The 17871-nt window shown below is 45.0% G+C and overlaps 1 protein-coding gene across 1 annotated transcript in view; it reads left to right on the top strand.

Annotated features, from left to right (window-relative positions):
- The window catches only part of LRRC9 (leucine rich repeat containing 9), a 78107-nt gene that overhangs the window by 17042 nt on the left and 43194 nt on the right, over positions 1 to 17871 (top strand). The window contains exons 7-14 of the mRNA XM_060271210.1: positions 2474 to 2656; positions 5870 to 6025; positions 9369 to 9577; positions 11321 to 11452; positions 12178 to 12354; positions 15269 to 15380; positions 16343 to 16463; positions 17388 to 17567. Coding sequence (XP_060127193.1) covers positions 2474 to 2656; positions 5870 to 6025; positions 9369 to 9577; positions 11321 to 11452; positions 12178 to 12354; positions 15269 to 15380; positions 16343 to 16463; positions 17388 to 17567 — 1270 coding nt within the window. The remainder of the gene's footprint in view (positions 1 to 2473; positions 2657 to 5869; positions 6026 to 9368; positions 9578 to 11320; positions 11453 to 12177; positions 12355 to 15268; positions 15381 to 16342; positions 16464 to 17387; positions 17568 to 17871) is intronic.

Genomic DNA, 17871 nt, shown 5'->3' on the forward strand with positions numbered 1-17871 from the left:
ACTGCCTTGGGAGACACCTTTGAGAGAAGAAAGGGCTCTAAAACGTAAACATACGCAAATCCAGAGTGGAGTCCCTAAGACTGTTGGGTGGTGCCTTGTACTCCTGCAGCCAAGGTGGGTGTCAAACATACCGTATTGCTCTGCTTTCCTTTGGACCACCTCAACCAGGCCGAGAGGGAGGGCCTTGTCACCTGTGTAGCCCTGTCCAGGCTTGGGTCCCGGGTAGGTCACTTCGCCGCTGCTAACGCAGAGGTTCGACATCACCCCTGGAGATGCACTCCTTTGTCTCTCAAGACAGATGGATGCTAATAATAATAATAATAATAATAATAATAATAATAATAATAATAATTATTATTACTTACACCCCGCCCATCTGGTTGGGTTTCCCCAGCCACTCTGGGTGGTTTCCAACAAGAAATAAAAAATACAGTACATTAAAACGTCAGTCATTACAAACTTCCCTAAACAGGGCTGCCTTCAGACGTCTTCTAAATGTCAGATAGTTGTTTATTTCTTTGACACCTGGTCATAGAATCATAGAATCCTAGAGTTGGAAGAGACCACAAGGGCCATCCAGTCCAACCCCCTGCCAAGCAGGAAACACCATCAAAGCATTCTTGACATATGCTTCTCAAGCCTCTGCTTAAAGACCTCCAAAGAAGGAGACTCCACCACACTCCTTGGTAGCACATTCCACTGCCGAACAGCTCTTACTGTCAGGAAGTTCTTCCTAATGTTTAGGTGGAATCTTCTTTCTTGAAGTTTGAATCCATTGCTCCGTGTGGGAGGGCAGGCACCACCACCGAGAAGGCCCTCTGCCTGGTTCCCTGTAACTTCACTTCTTGCAGTGAGAGAGCCACCAGAAGGCCCTCGGAGCTGGACCTCAGTGTCCAGGCAAAACGATGGGGGTGGAGACGCTCCTTCAGGTACCAGTTCACGTGGATTGGCACCTGCTTTCCTGGGTCCCAACCGGAGATGCCAGGGTTTTAACGTGGAACCTTCTGTTTTTAATACACTGCACCACAACAGTGTGGTAGCTCCGTGACAAAGTTGTTTTAAAAGGCTTAATGCTGAACAGGGTCAGCAAGACTTGATTTAAATCATTTATTTTTTACAGAAAGACTCATTCCCGCTGGTGTAATCTTAATATTTACAACCAGATGAAGGTTTCATTTTTTGAATAATAAATTTTCAGAGTAGTTTTTAAAGTTATATCAAAAATTACTGATTTGGTTATACAGTACTATTAGAAATACATAGACTGATAATTTTGAAATTGTTGTGAGGTTTAATACCGTGTTTCTCATATTATAAGACACGTCTTATATTTATTTTTTCCTCAAAAAAACACACTGTGGCTTATTTTCAAGGGATGTCTTATTTTTTTCCTCCTCCTCCTGCTGCGGCCGGCATTCCTGTTTCTCATATTTTAAGACATACCCATAAAATAAGCCATAGCAGGATTTTTAAGCATTCAAGGAATATAAGCCATACCCCGAAAATAAGACATAGTGATAGGCGCAGCAGCAATGCCGGCCGCGGCAGGAGGAGGAGGAAAAAAATAAGACATCCCTTGAAAATAAGCCATAGTGTGTTTTTTTGAGGAAAAAATAAATATAAGACGTGTCTTATAATATGAGAAACACGGGTAATTTCTTAATGATAATAATTTTTTAATGATGGTGTTTCCTGCTTGGCAGGGAGTTGAACTGGATGGCCCTTGTGGTCTCTTCCAACTCTATAATTTAACTGTTTATATTTGGACAACTTTTCTGCTGTACTTTATTGGAAGGAGAAAAATAATCCTTCATAACAATTTAAACAATTTATTTAACTAAAGCAATAACTAAACTAAAGCAATTATAGCATATGTATCCGTGTTTATTAACTGATGTGGTTAACCAATTTAAAAAAAAAAAACTTAGACTGAGTTTTAGCACACGTGAAAAACTTTATCAAATCCTTATTTCCTGATGAATAGCATTTGGACTATAATGTCACTTAAATAGAAAACTATCTTTGGAAAGATTTTTCCTCCAAAAGCATTTTATTTTAAAAAACCCAAGTTAAATTAAAAAAGAATCTGATTTACTTTTTTTAAAAAATCTGATATATATATATTTAAAAATCTGATTTCTTAATTTTTTTTTTACATCATGGATTTTTCTCCACCTTGATGCTGAAGGCCTCCCCCCTCCCATCCTCCTGCCCCTTCAAGATTTCTCTGGCAGATAAAACGCAGGGGACAAGATCCAACACAGTGTGACGAAGTGCAAAGGCTTCTCCTCACTCCTGCGACGCCCCATGCACCACCACCGCTGAGCAGGTTTTGTGGGGCTGGAAGCGTGAGATGGCGTGAGAAGCAGATTTCTGTCACAAGAGTGAGTCCACATGGTTGGATCTCGCCCAGAATATCTCAGGGATGCGCTAGGAGGGATTCGATCTTGTTTGTCGCCGCTTTTCTTAACAGGAAATAACCAATTTGGCCAGGCTGCCTCGTTTAGTCGATCTCTGCCTGAACGACCCCCAGTACAACCCCAATCCGGTTTGCCTTCTTTGCAATTATGCGACGCACGTCCTGTATCACATCCCTCAGCTTCAGAGGCTCGACACGTACGATGTATCGTCCAAACAAATCAAGGAGCTGGCAGAGGTCAGTGGAGACTCCCTAACATCTTTATTAGGCATAGGATCCCCTGGTTGACATGTCCGACAGTAATACACCTGTGTGATTTGGGGAGGGGGGGAGTTTGCTTTGATTCACAGCGATAGGCCTCCTCAAATGCGGCTCTTCCAGTACGACCGGTGGTAGTGGCATCAGAGCAGGATTTCAAGGTGGAGCTCCAGGGCCTGAACTAACCAAAATGAGATGGAGGGACGTCAAACACAGCTAGGCTAGCCTGCCACATCTACAAGTAATATACATTCCCATCGAAAGTGGGCAATGGTGGCTGCAAGACCATCACGTCTAGAGCCTTAAGATCACCTCATTACATAATAACAATAATAATAATAATAATAATAATAATAATAATAATAATAATAATAATAATAATTATTATTTATACCCTGCCCATCTGGCCGGGTCTCCCCAGCCACATAGATTTTAACCTCTGGGAAAAGCTCTGGAAAAGTGATGTGAAGTTTGAAGCATGTTATTCTTTGAAGGAGAACGACCTAAAAATGATTCACAGGTGGCATTTAACTCTGAGTAGGCTTGCTAACAAGGGGCGCAGGTGGCGCTGTGGGTTAAACCACTGAGCCTAGGGCTTGCTGATCAGAAGGTCGGCGGTTCAAATCCCCGCAACGGGGTGAGCTCCCGTTGCTCGGTAACAGCTCCTGCCAACCTAGCAGTTCGAAAGCACGTCAAAGGGCAAGTAGATAAATAGGTACCGCTACAGCGGGAAGGTAAACGGAGTTTCCGTGTGCTGCTCTGGTTCACCCTAAGCGGCTTTGTCATGCTGGCCGCGTGACCTGGAAGCTGTACGCCGGCTCCCTCGGCCAATAACGCGAGATGAGCGCTGCAACCCCAGAGTCGGTCACGACTGGACCTAATGGTCAGGGGTCCCTTTACCTTTAAACTTGCTAAGATGTATAAGACTGGATCAGATAAGTGCTGGAGATGCAATGAGGTGGAGGGAGCGTTCTTTCATATGTGGCGGACCTGTAAAAGGGTAAAAGAGTATTGGGAAATGATCCATAATGAATTGAAAAAAATGTTTTAAAATACATGTACTTTCAGTCAACCGTGGTAAGACAGCAACTCTGGCTGACCATGATGTTCAAACCCATCCATTGACATGATGGTGCCCATTATGATGTAAAGACCATTAGTCTTTGCATTTATTTATTTTTGTTTTTTTAAAAAAGTTTAAAAGTACTTCCAGAGTCCTTTCTGTTGGGGATAATTCAGATTGAAATTCCCAGGTGTCAGAAACGGTTATTTATGTATGCTACAACTGTGGCCCATGTTTCGTTAGCCCAAAAAGGGGAAACGAATGAGGTTCCAACCAAAGAAAAATGGCAACTAAAGTTGACAGAATGTGCACAACTTGCAGACTTAACATATAGAATAAGCGAACAAGAAGAACAAACGTTTAAAGAAGATTGGAAAACTTTTATTGAATATATGGGAAATAATTGTGTACAGCTGAAAACGCTGGCAGCATTAAGATAAATTCAACAGAGTACTGTAAATAAGTTTTGATGGATGCAATAATGGAAAACCGATTGGTATAGTTTTTGTAAAATATGCAGGAATATAAGTTATGTAAAATGAACCAATGAGTTATGTAAAATGAACCATGGAAAGAGAAGAAGGAAAGTTAGTGATATCTTAAGGATGTAAAAATGAGTACTTTAAATTGTAAAACAGAAAATTTTATAATATATATCTATACACAGTGGTACCTCTACCACATGTGGCACTGTGGGTTAAACCACAGAGCCTAGGGCTTGCAAATCAGAAGGTAAGCGGTTCGAATCCCTGCGATGGGGTGAGCTCCCGTTGCTCAGTCCCAGCTCCTGCCAACCTAGAAGTTCGAAAGCACGTCAAATTGCAAGTACAGTGGTACCTCTACTTACGAATGTTTCTACTTACGAATGTTTCTACTTACGAATGGAGCTCCGTCCGCCATCTTGGATGCGGTTTAGATAGGATTTTTTCTACTTACGAATCTTTAGATAGGGTTGCTTCTACTTACGAATTTTTTCTCCCAATGCATTCCTATGGGATTTTTTTCGACTTATGAATGTGCGTTCGGAACGCATTAAATTCGTAAGTAGAGGTACCACTGTAGATAAATAGGTACCGCTCCAAGCGGGAAGGTAAACAGCATTTCCGTGTGTTGCTCTGGTTCGCCAGAAGTGGCTTTGTCATGCTGGCCACATGACCTGGAAGCTGTACGCTAGCTCCCTCGGCCAATAACGCGAGATGAGCGCCGTAACCCCAGAGTCGGTCATGACGGGACCTAATGGTCAGGGGTCCCTTTACCTTTACCTCTACTTAAGGACGCGGTCCATTTTGGGGTGCTGTTCACACCCGAAAAGTCTGTTATTAGAGCAGCGCTACTGTGTGCGCGCAAAGCGCACAGATCGCTTCTACGCATGCGTGTGCGGCTAAACCCAAAAGCATACACTTCCGGGTCAACCTGAATATCTGCAACATTAAGTAAACGCAACCTGAGGTATGACTGTATATATATATCACCTCACTGCACCTCTTAGTGTGACAATAGCAAACTCAGTCTTTCGGTGGTGAAGAAGTGGGAAGCTTTATTCTGCCTTCCTGCGAGATGTCACTCCATGCCCTGCCCTGCTTGTGCAGGACTGCAGTTCTAATGGGCCTACTTAAATGTGGTTGAATCATGGAATCAGAACCGTAGAGTTGGAAGAGACTCTGAGGGTATTCTAGTCCAACCCCCTGCAATGCAGGAATCTCAACTAAAGCATCCATGACCGATGGCCATCCAAACTCTACTTAAAAACCTCCAAGGAAGGAGAGTCCACCACCTTTTGAAGGAGTCCATTTCACCGTCCAGCTGCTCTTGCTATTTAGTCAGAATTTCCTTTCTCGTAACTTGAATCCATTGGTTTGAGTCTCCTAGACTCCAGAGCAGGAGAAAGCAAGCTCGCTCCATCTTCCATGTGACAGCCCTTTAAGTATTTGAAGTTGGCTGTCCTATCTCCTCTCAGTCTCTTCTCCAAGCTATTAACACACCCAACTCCCTCAACCGTTCCTCATAAGGCTTGGTTCTCAGATCCTTGGACCACCTTGGTTGTCATGGTTTGTTTTTGTGACATTGCGCAATGACTGTTCCCTCCACATCCCCTTGCCCCGGTTTGGTTTCCCTTTTCTCTTTCGAAGACCATGGTGATGAAAAAGGTCATGTTCTACAACATGCGCATCAAGAGCGCCCAGCGGCAGCTTAATGAGGAGCTCGAGAAGCTAAAGGAGAGGAAGCACAAGCTGCAGAAGTTGCCGGAAGACCGCATAAAGCATTTCAGCTACAACATCAAGAATGTAAGCAAAGCCGTTGGCAGCGTCAGCCAAGTGTGTCTGGGTTGGGCCCTGCTTCTGGGACTGGCGGTTTTAGCTGCGGTGAGCTTGGATTTTAGGTGTGGTCACATTGCCGCCTTAGAGGGCGCAGTGGCGTTGTCTCCCCCCTGCACCCCAGCCATGCATTTCACAGACCTCCCACCCACCCACCCCGTTCAGGTCAGCATGGCTTCAGTTAAGTTTCTGTTTGTGTGCGTGCACCCCCAGGGAGAAGTGACAGAGCAGGGGGTGCCTTTAACCTGTGCAAAGCTGTTTGCACTGGTTAGAAATTTTGGGACTCCAAGTCGTGTGACGCTGGTTTGAGAAACCAGCATCAAACAGTATCTACAAAGCTTTGGGTCATGTTGTGAGATTGAAAACCCGGCACTGGAAATACAGTGATTGCACAGCAAACAGGAGTGTGAGCACAGATTTTTGTCTCCAAGTGGCTCTGATCCTGTCAGTTCCCACCTAGTTTTTAGGGTGGTTGAACAAAAGCATCACCCACCCCAGAATGAACATTTGAGCCAGTCCACTGAAATTTCCCCACCTTTTCTCAAAGACGAAGGCCATCTCAAAGAGATGGGCTTTGTGGTTCTTCTGAAAGCTGCTCAGTCTTTTGACTTGGGAAATCAAAGGCCAAACTGCATATTATGTTAAGCACACTTTCTTTTTTAAAAGAAGCCTGCTTAGCGTGGGCCACCTGATAGTTCTGGAAAAAACCAGCGGGGGGGGGGGGGGGGGAGTCCAGAAGAAGACAATAGTGCAAGAAAGAGGCAGTGTTAACTCTTTCCTTCCAACACTTCCCCCCACTGATCTCTCTCCCCCCTCCCTCCAGTTTGCTATTTGCTCTCAAAGGTACTGCTTGTTTCAGAGAAAAAAAGAAGAGCAGACTTTTCAATAGGAGAATTTTGTGGAGATGTGTGTTTTGGTATCAATCTGGATTGAGCCAATGTGCAGTTGCTGCTTCTAAAAGGAAAAAAAAACAAACACCACAGTGTTTAGTGCTTTGTATGGTTTTAAATATAAAACTAGCTGGCCCGGCCACACATTGCTGTAGCTCATCCCTGTGATTCCCCCCACCCTGTCCCGATCCATGACGTATCCCAGCCCCTCTTCCCCCCACCCCCAGGTCATCCCTGTGAGTGGCCCCACCGTGTCCCGACCCATGAACTATCCCGCCCCTCCTCCCCCCACCCTGGCTCATCTCATAGAATCATAGAATCATAGAGTTGGAAGAGACCACAAGGGCCATCCAGTCCAACCCCCTGCCAAGCAGGAAACACCATCAAAGCATTCCTGACAGATGGCTGTCAAGCCTCTGCTTAAAGACCTCCAAAGAAGGAGACTCCACCACACTCCTTGGCAGCAAATTCCACTGCCGAACAGCTCTTACTGTCAGGAAGTTCTTCCTAATGTTTAGGTGGAATTTTCTTTCTTGTAGTTTGAATCCGTTGCTCCGTGTCCGCTTCTCTGGAGCAGCAGAAAACAACCTTTCTCCCTCCTCTATATGACATCCTTTTATATATTTGAACATGGTTATCATATCACCCCTTAACCTTCTCTTCTCCAGGCTAAACATACCCAGCTCCCTAAGCCGTTCCTCATAAGGCATCGTTTCCAGGCCTTTGACCATTTTGGTTGCCCTCCTCTGGACACGTTCCAGCTTATCAGTATCCTTCTTGAACTGTGGTGCCCAGAACTGGACACAGTACTCCAGGTGAGGTCTGACCAGAGCAGAATACAGTGGTACTATTACTTCCCTTGATCTAGATGCTATACTCCTATTGATACAGCCCAGAATTGCATTGGCTTTTTTAGCTGCTGCATCACACTGCTGACTCATGTCAAGTTTGTGGTCTACCAAGACTCCTAGATCCTTTTCACATGTACTGCTCTCAAGCCAGGTGTCTCCCATCCTGTATTTGTGCCTTTCATTTTTTTTGCCCAAGTGTAGTACTTTAAAATTCATCTTGTTTGCTTTGGCCCAGTTGTCTAATCTGTTAAGGTCATTCTGAAGTGTGATCCTGTCCTCTGGGGTGTTAGCCACCCCTCCCAATTTGGTGTCATCTGCAAACTTGCTCAGGATGCCCTCAAGCTCATCATCCAAGTCATTGATAAAGATGTTGAACAAGACTGGGCCCAAGACAGAACCCTGTGGCACCCCACTAGTCACTACTCTCCAGGATGAGGAGGAGCCATTGATGAGCACCCTTTGGGTTCGGTCAGTAAGCCAGTTACAAATCCACTGAATGGTAGCATTGTCTAGCCCACATTTTACCAGCTTCTTTACAAGAATATCATGGGGCACCTTGTCAAAGGCCTTGCTGAAATCAAGATAGGCTACATCCACAGCGTTCCCTTCATCTACCAGGCTTGTAATTCTGTCAAAAAATGAGATCAGATTAGTCTGACATGACTTATTTTTCAGGAACCCATGCTGACTTTTAGTGATCACAGAGTTTCTTTCTAGGTGCTCACAGACTGTTTGCTTAATGATCTGCTCTAGAATCTTTCCTGGTATTGATGTCAGGCTGACTGGGCGGTAATTGTTTGGGTCCTCTCTTTTCCCCTTTTTGAAAATAGGGACAACATTTGCCCTCCTCCAGTCTGCTGGAACTTCGCCTGCTCTCCAGGAATTTTCAAAGATTATTGCCAGTGGTTCTGAAATCACCTCTGCCAGTTCTTTTAATACTCTTGGATGTAGTTCATCTGGCCCTGGAGACTTGAATACATCTAAACTAGCCAAGTATTCTTGTACTACCTCCTTGCTTATTCTGGGCTGTGTTTCCCCAGAATCTCTGTGATTCCCCAGAATCTCTGTGATTCCCCCCACCTGGTCCCAATCCATGACGTATCCCACCCCCTCCTCCCCCCAACCCCCACCCAGGTGAGTCCCCACTTCCATTCGGCCGAGTCTGTAAAGGCGAGCCAAGGTGCTGTGGAGAGGGAAGGTTTTCTAGCTGCAGTACCAGTGTAGCCGCTGCTAGAGGGCGATGTTTTGTAACCTGGTTCTTTTCCCAGCATGCTCGACAGGGTCTCCTGGCTGTCCTTTTAGGTCCTAAAAATGGGGTTTTACCTTGTGGAGGTGTGACATTTGTATACCCCATGTAGCTAGGAACACTCCCATAGTGGCATGTGACGTTGTGTCCAAATTTCATCACTATCGCTCAAGCGGTTTTGATGAAAGGTGGGAACCAACGGACATGCCCAGTTTACATTTATATATAGAGATAAAATAAAAGACATGCTTAACGTAAAGCGCAGTGCAGCCCTAAAGATTGGAGCGTTTTCATGTCCTTCTTTTCATCGTTTCCTTTTTCAACAGCTGGAACGTGAACTGGTGGACCTGCAGGCCTCTGGCAAGATACAGGCGAGCAAAGCTATTTCGAGCCAAAACTTAAGCTGCGAAAAATCCGACGAGGAAGCTGAGAGTCCGGATGAGACCCCAGAGGAATCGAGCCTTGAGCAGTGGTTTATGCATAAACTGGAGGCCCTCAAAAGAAGAGTGAATTTCTGGAGCAAAAAGCTAGAGGAGTACGTGCGTTTCAGGAAATGTTCAAGGGCTGCTGTTGGAGTAGGCTTTGGGTTTGGAGGTCTTGTGCTCATTGCCTACACCTGGGGTGAAATGCACAGTGGGGTTTCTCTCCCCCCCTTAATCCTCCATCAGCTCCCCCTTCACTTCCCTTGCCACTGGAGGATGCCTCTTATGAAATGGCTCCTAGCATTATGCAAACCTGCGTGTCATAGAAAAACACAACTAACCATCAAGCATAAAAAAAAAACCTTTCCTATACAGGGCTGCCTTTAGCTGTCTTCTAAATTTCAGATATAGTGGTACATCGACTTACAAAGGCGATCCGTTCCACGGCGCTTTTCGTAAGTCGAATCCTTTGGTTGTAGAAGCGTCCAATTTGCACATGCGCGAAGCGCGATTTTGTGCTTCTGTGCATGCGACAAACGCGTGCATGGCGAAAAGACTTCCGGGTTTGCTGACTTCGTAAGTCGAAACCTTCGGAAGTTGAGTCATTCAGATGTCAAGGTGCCACTGTAGTTGTTTACTGTATTTTCCTCTCCATAAGATGTACCTGACCATAGGACGCACCTAGTTTTTAGAGGAGGAAAACAAGAAAAAAATATGTTGCTTTCTTGAATTGTCCTAGGCATAGCAGCCAACTCCTAGAGGCCCAGGTGCCTTTGCCCCCCCCTAAATATTTGAGGAAGTTGTCCTCCCCATGTTGATGGGCATTGTCATTCATATAGTGTGCATGCACTTTGTCTTGAGATCAATTGCAGCGGTTCTCAACCTGTGGGTCCCCAGATGTTGGACTACAACTCCCATCATCCCTCAACTCCCATCATACCCTGAGCTCTGGCCTTTCTAGCGAGGGGTGATGGGAGTTGTTGTTCAACAACATCTGGGGACCCACAGGATGAGAAAGGCTGATACGGTATGTGAGGTGGGGCTTACCTCCCCCCCCCCAATATTTTATTCAAGTTGGAAGAGGGAGGGAAGGAAGGGGTGAAAGAGAGAGAGGAAGAGAGGGGGAAGGAAGGAGGGAGGGAAGGGGTGAGAGAGAAATAAAGGGAGGGAGGGGTGAAAGAGAGGGGGAGGAAAGAGGGAAGGAAGGAAGGAAGGAGTGAGAGAAAGAAAGGGAGGGAGGGAGGGAAGAGAGAGAGAAGGAAGGAAGGACAGACAGATGGAAGGGGTGAGAGAGAAAGAAAGAGAGGGGGGAAGGAAGGAAGGATGGAAGCTGGGAAGAGGGGCGGAAGTGGCTCCCTTCTGTCTCTCCTCAGTCGCTGTCACAGAAGCAGCCTGAGAGTTGGTTTCCTGCTGTGCCCGGCTCTGGCTCTGGTTCTCACCTTTGTGGCTCTGGCGCGGGATCTGGCTCTGGCTCTCGCATTCACTCCATGGGACGCACGAACTTTCCCCCTTCCTTTTTGGGAGGGAAAAAGTGTGTCTTATGGAGCAAAAAATATGGTAATTCCTTGACTCTGATGGGAGGGCGAGGGGAGGGGGGCCACTACCGATAAGGCCCTCTGCCTGGTTCCCTGTAACCTCGCAGTGAGGGAACCGCCAGAAGGCCCTCGGAGCCGGATCCCATTGTACTGGGCTGGACGATGCGGGTGGAGACGCTCCTTCAGGTATACAGGACCAAAGCCGTTTAGGGCTTTAAAGGTGCTTGGAAACGTACTGGGAGCCAATGTAGATCTTTTAGGACCAGCTGGTATTTATTGTGGTCCTTCCAACCAAGACAGATCCTGCTCCTTTCGTTGCAGAGTTGAAGCAGTTTATCAGGGAGAAGTCAAGAAAAAGAAGAAAGCCAGTAGTTTGGCTGTGCAGTTTTTGCTGACTGAACTGGAAACAGTGGGAAACATCCGTTTTGAAGAGGGCTCCCCCAGTGATGCCTGGTACAGCTGTTTTGAGATACTGTATTTCGAAACCTTGATATATATTTTTTAAAAAGGTTAATTCTTACACCTCTTCATATTTCCACATAAGTCTCGTAAGTATACACAGAGAAGATAAAGGAATTAAAACATCTAGAAACACTCAAAAAAAATTCTGCTACAGATGGGAGGAATAGACAAAATGAAACACAAAGCCCACATTTTTCATTCATTCATTTTTATTTCTGTTTGTGAAATGGCTTCCTATGAAGCCTCTAAAAACGACAATCAGAAATCTATCAAAATAAATCAAGATGCATCAAAATGTAGCACAATTACAGCATATCACAAAACAAAACACATGATTCAGTCATCAAAACCATTCACTAATGTGCCTCAATCTATTCCAACGTTAATTTGCAATTTCATCCAATATTTTCTGTTCTGTTGCAATTGGCTTATTGTGCACAAGTCTTTCTTCTTTTTTGCCATCCACTGATGTACAAACTGACATTTTTTAAAAAATTGTATTATAGTGCACAATTGATGCACATACCTCAGCCGTCAACAGCCTCAAGGTCTTCTGTTTTCTTAAACTGTTTTTTTTATTTACTGTTTTTAATTAGGTTTTGTAATTTTGGATTATGCGGAATGCTTTATCTGAGTGGATGTAGCAACCGAGTAATTTCGTTGTTCCCGCAAGGGGACAATGACAATAAAGATATCTTATCTTATCTTAAACTCAGGTTTAATTCCTGCTATGAATTGATTCTATCCCGATTTTGCGCCTTGGACTTCAAAACCCATGGCATCACAGGAGTGAAAGTGAATCGCGTCATCAGGGTGCACAACCGGATTCTGAGGCTGAAATTTGAAGAGAAGTTTCAACACTTTTTGGACAAAGAAGATTTAAATGAGTTTTTGTAAGTGGGTTTTTCTTTTTCTTTTAATTATAGACAAATAAGACAGCAAGATAGCGAATTCTGGCCAAATGTGAGGTGCCCTTGTTATAGCCAGAGTTTTTAAACCGGAGTTCAAAGTTGGTTTGCATCCTTTGGCTACGGGGAAATCTGGTTAGTGTTAATGTTACGCCACAAATTAATGTTCTGCCTTGGTTTAAAGCGAACCAAGTAAAGGAGGAGGGACTTGCAGATGACAAATGGGGACAGGGAATGTTCAAAACTCACAGCACGCTTCTTATTTCCTCACCATAGTTGGGGAACAAAGAGGAAACTAGATACAGTGGTGCCTCGCAAGACGAATTTAATTCGTTCCGTGAGTCAATTCGTTTTGTGAAAAATTCGTCTTGCAAATTGCGGTTGAAATTTCTTTTTTTTTGCCCATAGGAACACATTAATTAAATTTCAATGCATTCCTATAGGAAACCGCGATTCGCAAGATGAATTTTTCGCAAAACGAATTCGTCTTGCGAGTCACCATCAGATCGCAAGACGCATTCGTCTTGCGAAAAATTTGTCTCGCAGGGCATTCGTCTTGCGAGGTACCACTGTACTAAAGATGGATCCCTATTACAGCACCACGTCAGAAAATTAGCAGCATAAATAACCCGCAAGGATGCCATCAACTATCAGATGATACTATCAGATGATAGCTCTGATACCAGTTTACGCAGAGTAGACCCACTAAAGCCGATGGATTTGTTTGTTGCTTTCAATTGGTCTGCGCCTCCTAACAAAAGGCGCAACAAAAATCCTGGCTAACAAACAAAAATCCTGGCCAACAAAAATCCTGGCTACGCCCATGGGCTGAGGCGGGGAGGGGGAGTTAATTGAGGGAGCTGTGGGTTCAAATAAAAAGCCAGCGATCGATTTTGCGGAAGATCCTTGATGTGCAGCTAATGTACTGAACAAGTGAGTTGAGGGCAAGTTCAACCTCCCGACGGATAGCTGGATCGGCTACTGAAACGTTTTGAAGGATTTACGTGTGATGTCCCCCATGATCCTGGAATTAAAACCTGTGAGCTTATTCTTGACCATGTGCTCTATGGTTGAAGCACTATGGTACCAGCTTTAGGGAGGGCTCAGAGGGGAGCAGACCAGAATGCAGAAATTGGGGGGGGGGCATTAATAACCTGTTCAAAAGGAAAATAAAAAAAAATTCATTCAGTAGCACCTTAAAGACCAACTAAGTTTTTATTTTGGTATGAGCTTCCGTGTGCATGCACACTTCGTCAGATACACTGAAACAGAATCAACCAGACCCTTATGTATATTCAGAGGGTGGGTGGGTGGGTGGGAATGGGTGATGGGCTGATAGGAGTGGTGAACCTGTTGATGGCTGTTAACGACTGCTGATGACTGCAATTGGTTCTGCGGGGGGGGGGGAGCAAGGGCTGAGGCACAAAAGAAAGCTAGATCATGCATAATGAGATAAGAATCCGATGTCTCTGTTCATCCCAGGTGAACATAAAAACTTAGTTGGTCTTTAAGGTGCTACTGAAGGAATTTTTTAAAATTTTGCTTCGACTGAGACCAACACGGCTACCTACCTGTAACTGTTCAAAAGGAATAGCCCAGACGTGAAGGGAGGGGGGGGAATAGCACCATATGTGAAGGATGTGCACACTTATGAAGAGATCCATGACTTGGAGCTCGGAAGGCAGATTGAGAGCATATGGGTAAAAATTGTAGGAGAGAGAAACCACAGTGACCTTACTTCGGGGGGTCTACTGTAGACCTCCAAGTCAGGCTGAAGACTTGGATGATGACTTCTAAAGCAGAAGGTCAAAAGTATGTACTGTATGAGACAAATGGTGATTTGTCAGGGATGCTTTAGCGGAGATTCCTGCATTGCAGGGGGTTGGGCTGTGGGTGACCTTCAGGGTCCTTTGCAACTCTGCAATTCCACGATTCTATGATTCTATGTATTTTTGCTGCATCTTGAACCCTGTGCACGAGGCAGCCACTCGTGGGGAGTGGGATATTGATTGGAAAGATGCCATGCAGGTAAAGGAGTAAGCAGCCCCGCGTGCAAATTTCCTGCTCAAAATAGTCCCTTGCCAAAGCTGTTTTTCTTTATAAACACCCACGGTGTTGATGCTCTGTCACATGTCGGGTTTCAACATACCACGTCACTCCCACAAAATGAGGAGTGTTTTGCCAGCCACTATTGGCCACGGTAAAGTTAAAGGTAAAGGAACCTGGACGGTTAAGTCCAGTGAAAGGTGACTATGGGATATGGCGCTCACCTCGCTTCTCAGGCCGAGGGAGCTGGCATTTGTCCGCAGACAGCTTTTCCGGGTCATGTGGCCAGCATGACTAAGCTGCTACTGGCGCAACAGGACACCGTGATGGAAACTAGAGCGTATGGAAACACTATTTACCTTCCCGCCGCAGTGGTACCTATTTATCTACTTGCACCAACGTGCTTTCGAACTGCTAGGTTGGCAGGAGCTGGGACCGAGCAACGGGAGATCACCCCATCATGGGGATTTCAACTGCTGAGGTTCTGATCGGCAAGCCCAAGAGGCTCAGTGGTTTAGACCACAGCGCCACCCGCTAAGTTGGAGACAGGAGAGTGGGGGAAATTGTCTCATGAGCAGGCGCTTTAGCAGCAAGCTCCATATCTCATGCCTCTTTGCCCCTCTCTTTTAAAACTTGGTTTTCAAAAAGTATGTTGGTTGCAAGTGCAATGCTGCTGGGACAGCATCCAGCTTCTTTGTTAGTTTCCCAAAAGCATTCATTTCATATGCAAATTTCATATGCAAATGTGTGTGGTGTGTCCGGTACCCAGAGACATTTAACGCCCCTGAGCATTCTTGTGCCCAGTACTAGAGGTGTTCTCCCCCCCCCTCTTATTCCCACCTTCCCAATCTAGAAACTACAGGAAGATGCTGGAATATCTCTTCTATGTATCTCCCCCAGACGTACCCTTGAAGAAACAGCAGTTGGTCCAAATCCTAGAGGACGGCTTCCAGGAAGTAAAAAAGGTAACCAAAAGTTTATTTTATTTTTATTTTTTGAAATAGTTTTTATTTGATTTTACAAGTATATTACAAAACAACAACAACAACAACTTGTTATTATTTATACCCCGCCCATTCACATCCACATTTACAGATTCCTCCGAATCTCTGGACTTCTCCCCTCCCCCTCTATGGGTCCTTTTTATTAAACCTTTTCTACTGCATGTTTTCCAATAATCTATATTTTTTATAACATCACTGTCTTCATAGTGCTTGCTACATTACAAGTGTTATTGCAATCCTGCTAATGTTTGCATCTGCTTACACAGGTCTCCAAGATAAATTATAATTCTTTCCTCATTCTTTATTAAAGTTTGGTCTTCTTGGTAACCAAAAGTTTCAATTGAGACCTCTTGTGTCCCTCTGGCTTCAGAGTGTTTGGTCTGAATCATTGCCTTTGTTAACTCACTTTTAAAAGTGAGCACGTCTGTGTCTTAGTTAGTGGTAGGAAGGTTGGGACTTGAAGGCTGGGACTTGCCGTTGTTTTTCTGACTGTGGAGACTCCAAGAACCCGCCGCCCAGAGGAGTTGGAGAGGACAGACAAGCTACAATTTATACATTGCTTCAAATGATTTTTGGAAGCAAGAAGACCCTCTCTTGGGCTCAAGAGAGTGAAACGCATTGCATTGGACTTAGTACATATGTATGATATGTACTGCTTGCAATAGTTGCCATCCTGCAAGCAAAGAGTCGTCTTCAAAGTCTTGAGTGCAGAGTCTACTTCATCTACTTCGAGGGTGAAACCGCTTCGTCACTCTGCATGACTCAGAAAAATAGCCAACAGAGACAAGGGAGAGCTGAGCTGGAAATGCTTAGCATGGTAGCTTTCCATAGGAAGGAAGGGGTTTGTTGTAGTTTAATGTTGGGAGAGCATTTAAGGGTCAATCTGTTCTGCCATCTCAGACTTGCTTTGTTGCTCTTTGCAGCCTGGAAGCGAAGGAGGCGTTCAGCTCTCCAACAGTCTCAGTATCTGCGAATGTCCAAGAATTGAATATTTGCAAAAGCAAGCCAGAAGCAAGGGGGACTCCGATGATACATTCAGGCGTGGTAAATATAGAGCGGTTGCTCTAAGCACCCATGAATAATTTTTAGAGCCCTTGTCACATAAAAATAGCCTTTTCAGCTGGAAAAGGCCTTGCAATAAAGGCAGCGGGTTGTGGGTGCTAGCGGGATGGTCCATCAGTCGTAGATGAGACTGGAATCCAAATAATATTGCTGTGACAAGGTGAGGAACTGTCAGAGAGGAAAGCAGCTTGCACCGGAGACAAAGAAGAAATATGTCCAGTCTGTTTTGGTTTTTTTTATGCAGACCTGTAGCTCAGCTGGTTAGAGCGCGGTGCTGATCATGCCAATGTTGCAGGTTCTATCCCTGTATGGGGCAGCTGCATAGTCCTGCATCACAGAGGCTTGGACTGGATGATTCTCAAAAGTACCCTTCCAACTTCTGCGATTCTATGATTATACCAAATTCACCCTTCTCATACCAGTGCTTCAAAATCCACACATCCCTCAAAGGCTGCCATGCAGTTTTCCAACGAATGAATGCAAAAATGGGTATATTGTTTGTTTGTTTGTTTAGCTATTTACTTAAGCCATTTTTAGTCCCTCTTGTTCAGCTGGAAAGGCTTTCAGAGTGGTGGGCAGATCACTTATTTATTTATTTTTAAAGTACACAAAAGATACACACGTTAGTGAGAATAACATGCAAAAACGTGTTCTGCAAGGGGAATTTTGTAGGGCAGCGCATCAGGGCACCTCCAAAGAAAAATCTTGACACCCGCTTCACCTCTGTTTGGATGGCACCCAGGGGACTGACCTCTGATGACATCCTTAATGTGTGGGCAGATCCAGGCAAGATCAATCACCCATTGTGTGTGCGACTTGGTTCATTTTGCTTCCATCGTCTGGGGCTCTCCTCTGGGGTTTTGATGCCTTGTGTTCTTGTAAGCGAGGCGTTCTCTTCTTTCTCAGGGAAACTCATCATTGCAAAAGTCTTCCTTGGGCAGAGCACCCCGGCTCATGACGGAGAGCCAATCGTCCGGGCCAGGTATCCCAACGCCAATTCCGTCTACAGGTCTGGCAAGACCTCCCAGAACACCCCCAGTACTACAGCCAGCAGTGGGGTTGCAGACCAGCAAGAGAAATCCAAGTGTAAGTTAGTGTCTCCAACTGGAGTTTGTCATATCGTACTCCTGGGATTTCATTGGGGAAATTTGATCCTGGGATTTTTATTATTTTTTAAAAAATGTAACAGTACCCAATAAGGGTCCCTATATGGAATCGGCAATATGTGTAATGTACCCCAACAACCAAACATATACAAAAGGACCATGCACAGTAGTACAAGTAAGGAGATCATAGAATTAAGGGACCCCCAGGGGTCATCAACCCCCAGCCCCCTGCAATGCAGGAATCTCAACCAAACCATCCAGGGCAGATAGCTACCCAACTTAAA

Source organism: Zootoca vivipara, chromosome 1 (genome assembly GCF_963506605.1).
Source record: "Zootoca vivipara chromosome 1, rZooViv1.1, whole genome shotgun sequence".
In the NCBI taxonomy this organism is placed as follows: domain Eukaryota; kingdom Metazoa; phylum Chordata; class Lepidosauria; order Squamata; family Lacertidae; genus Zootoca; species Zootoca vivipara.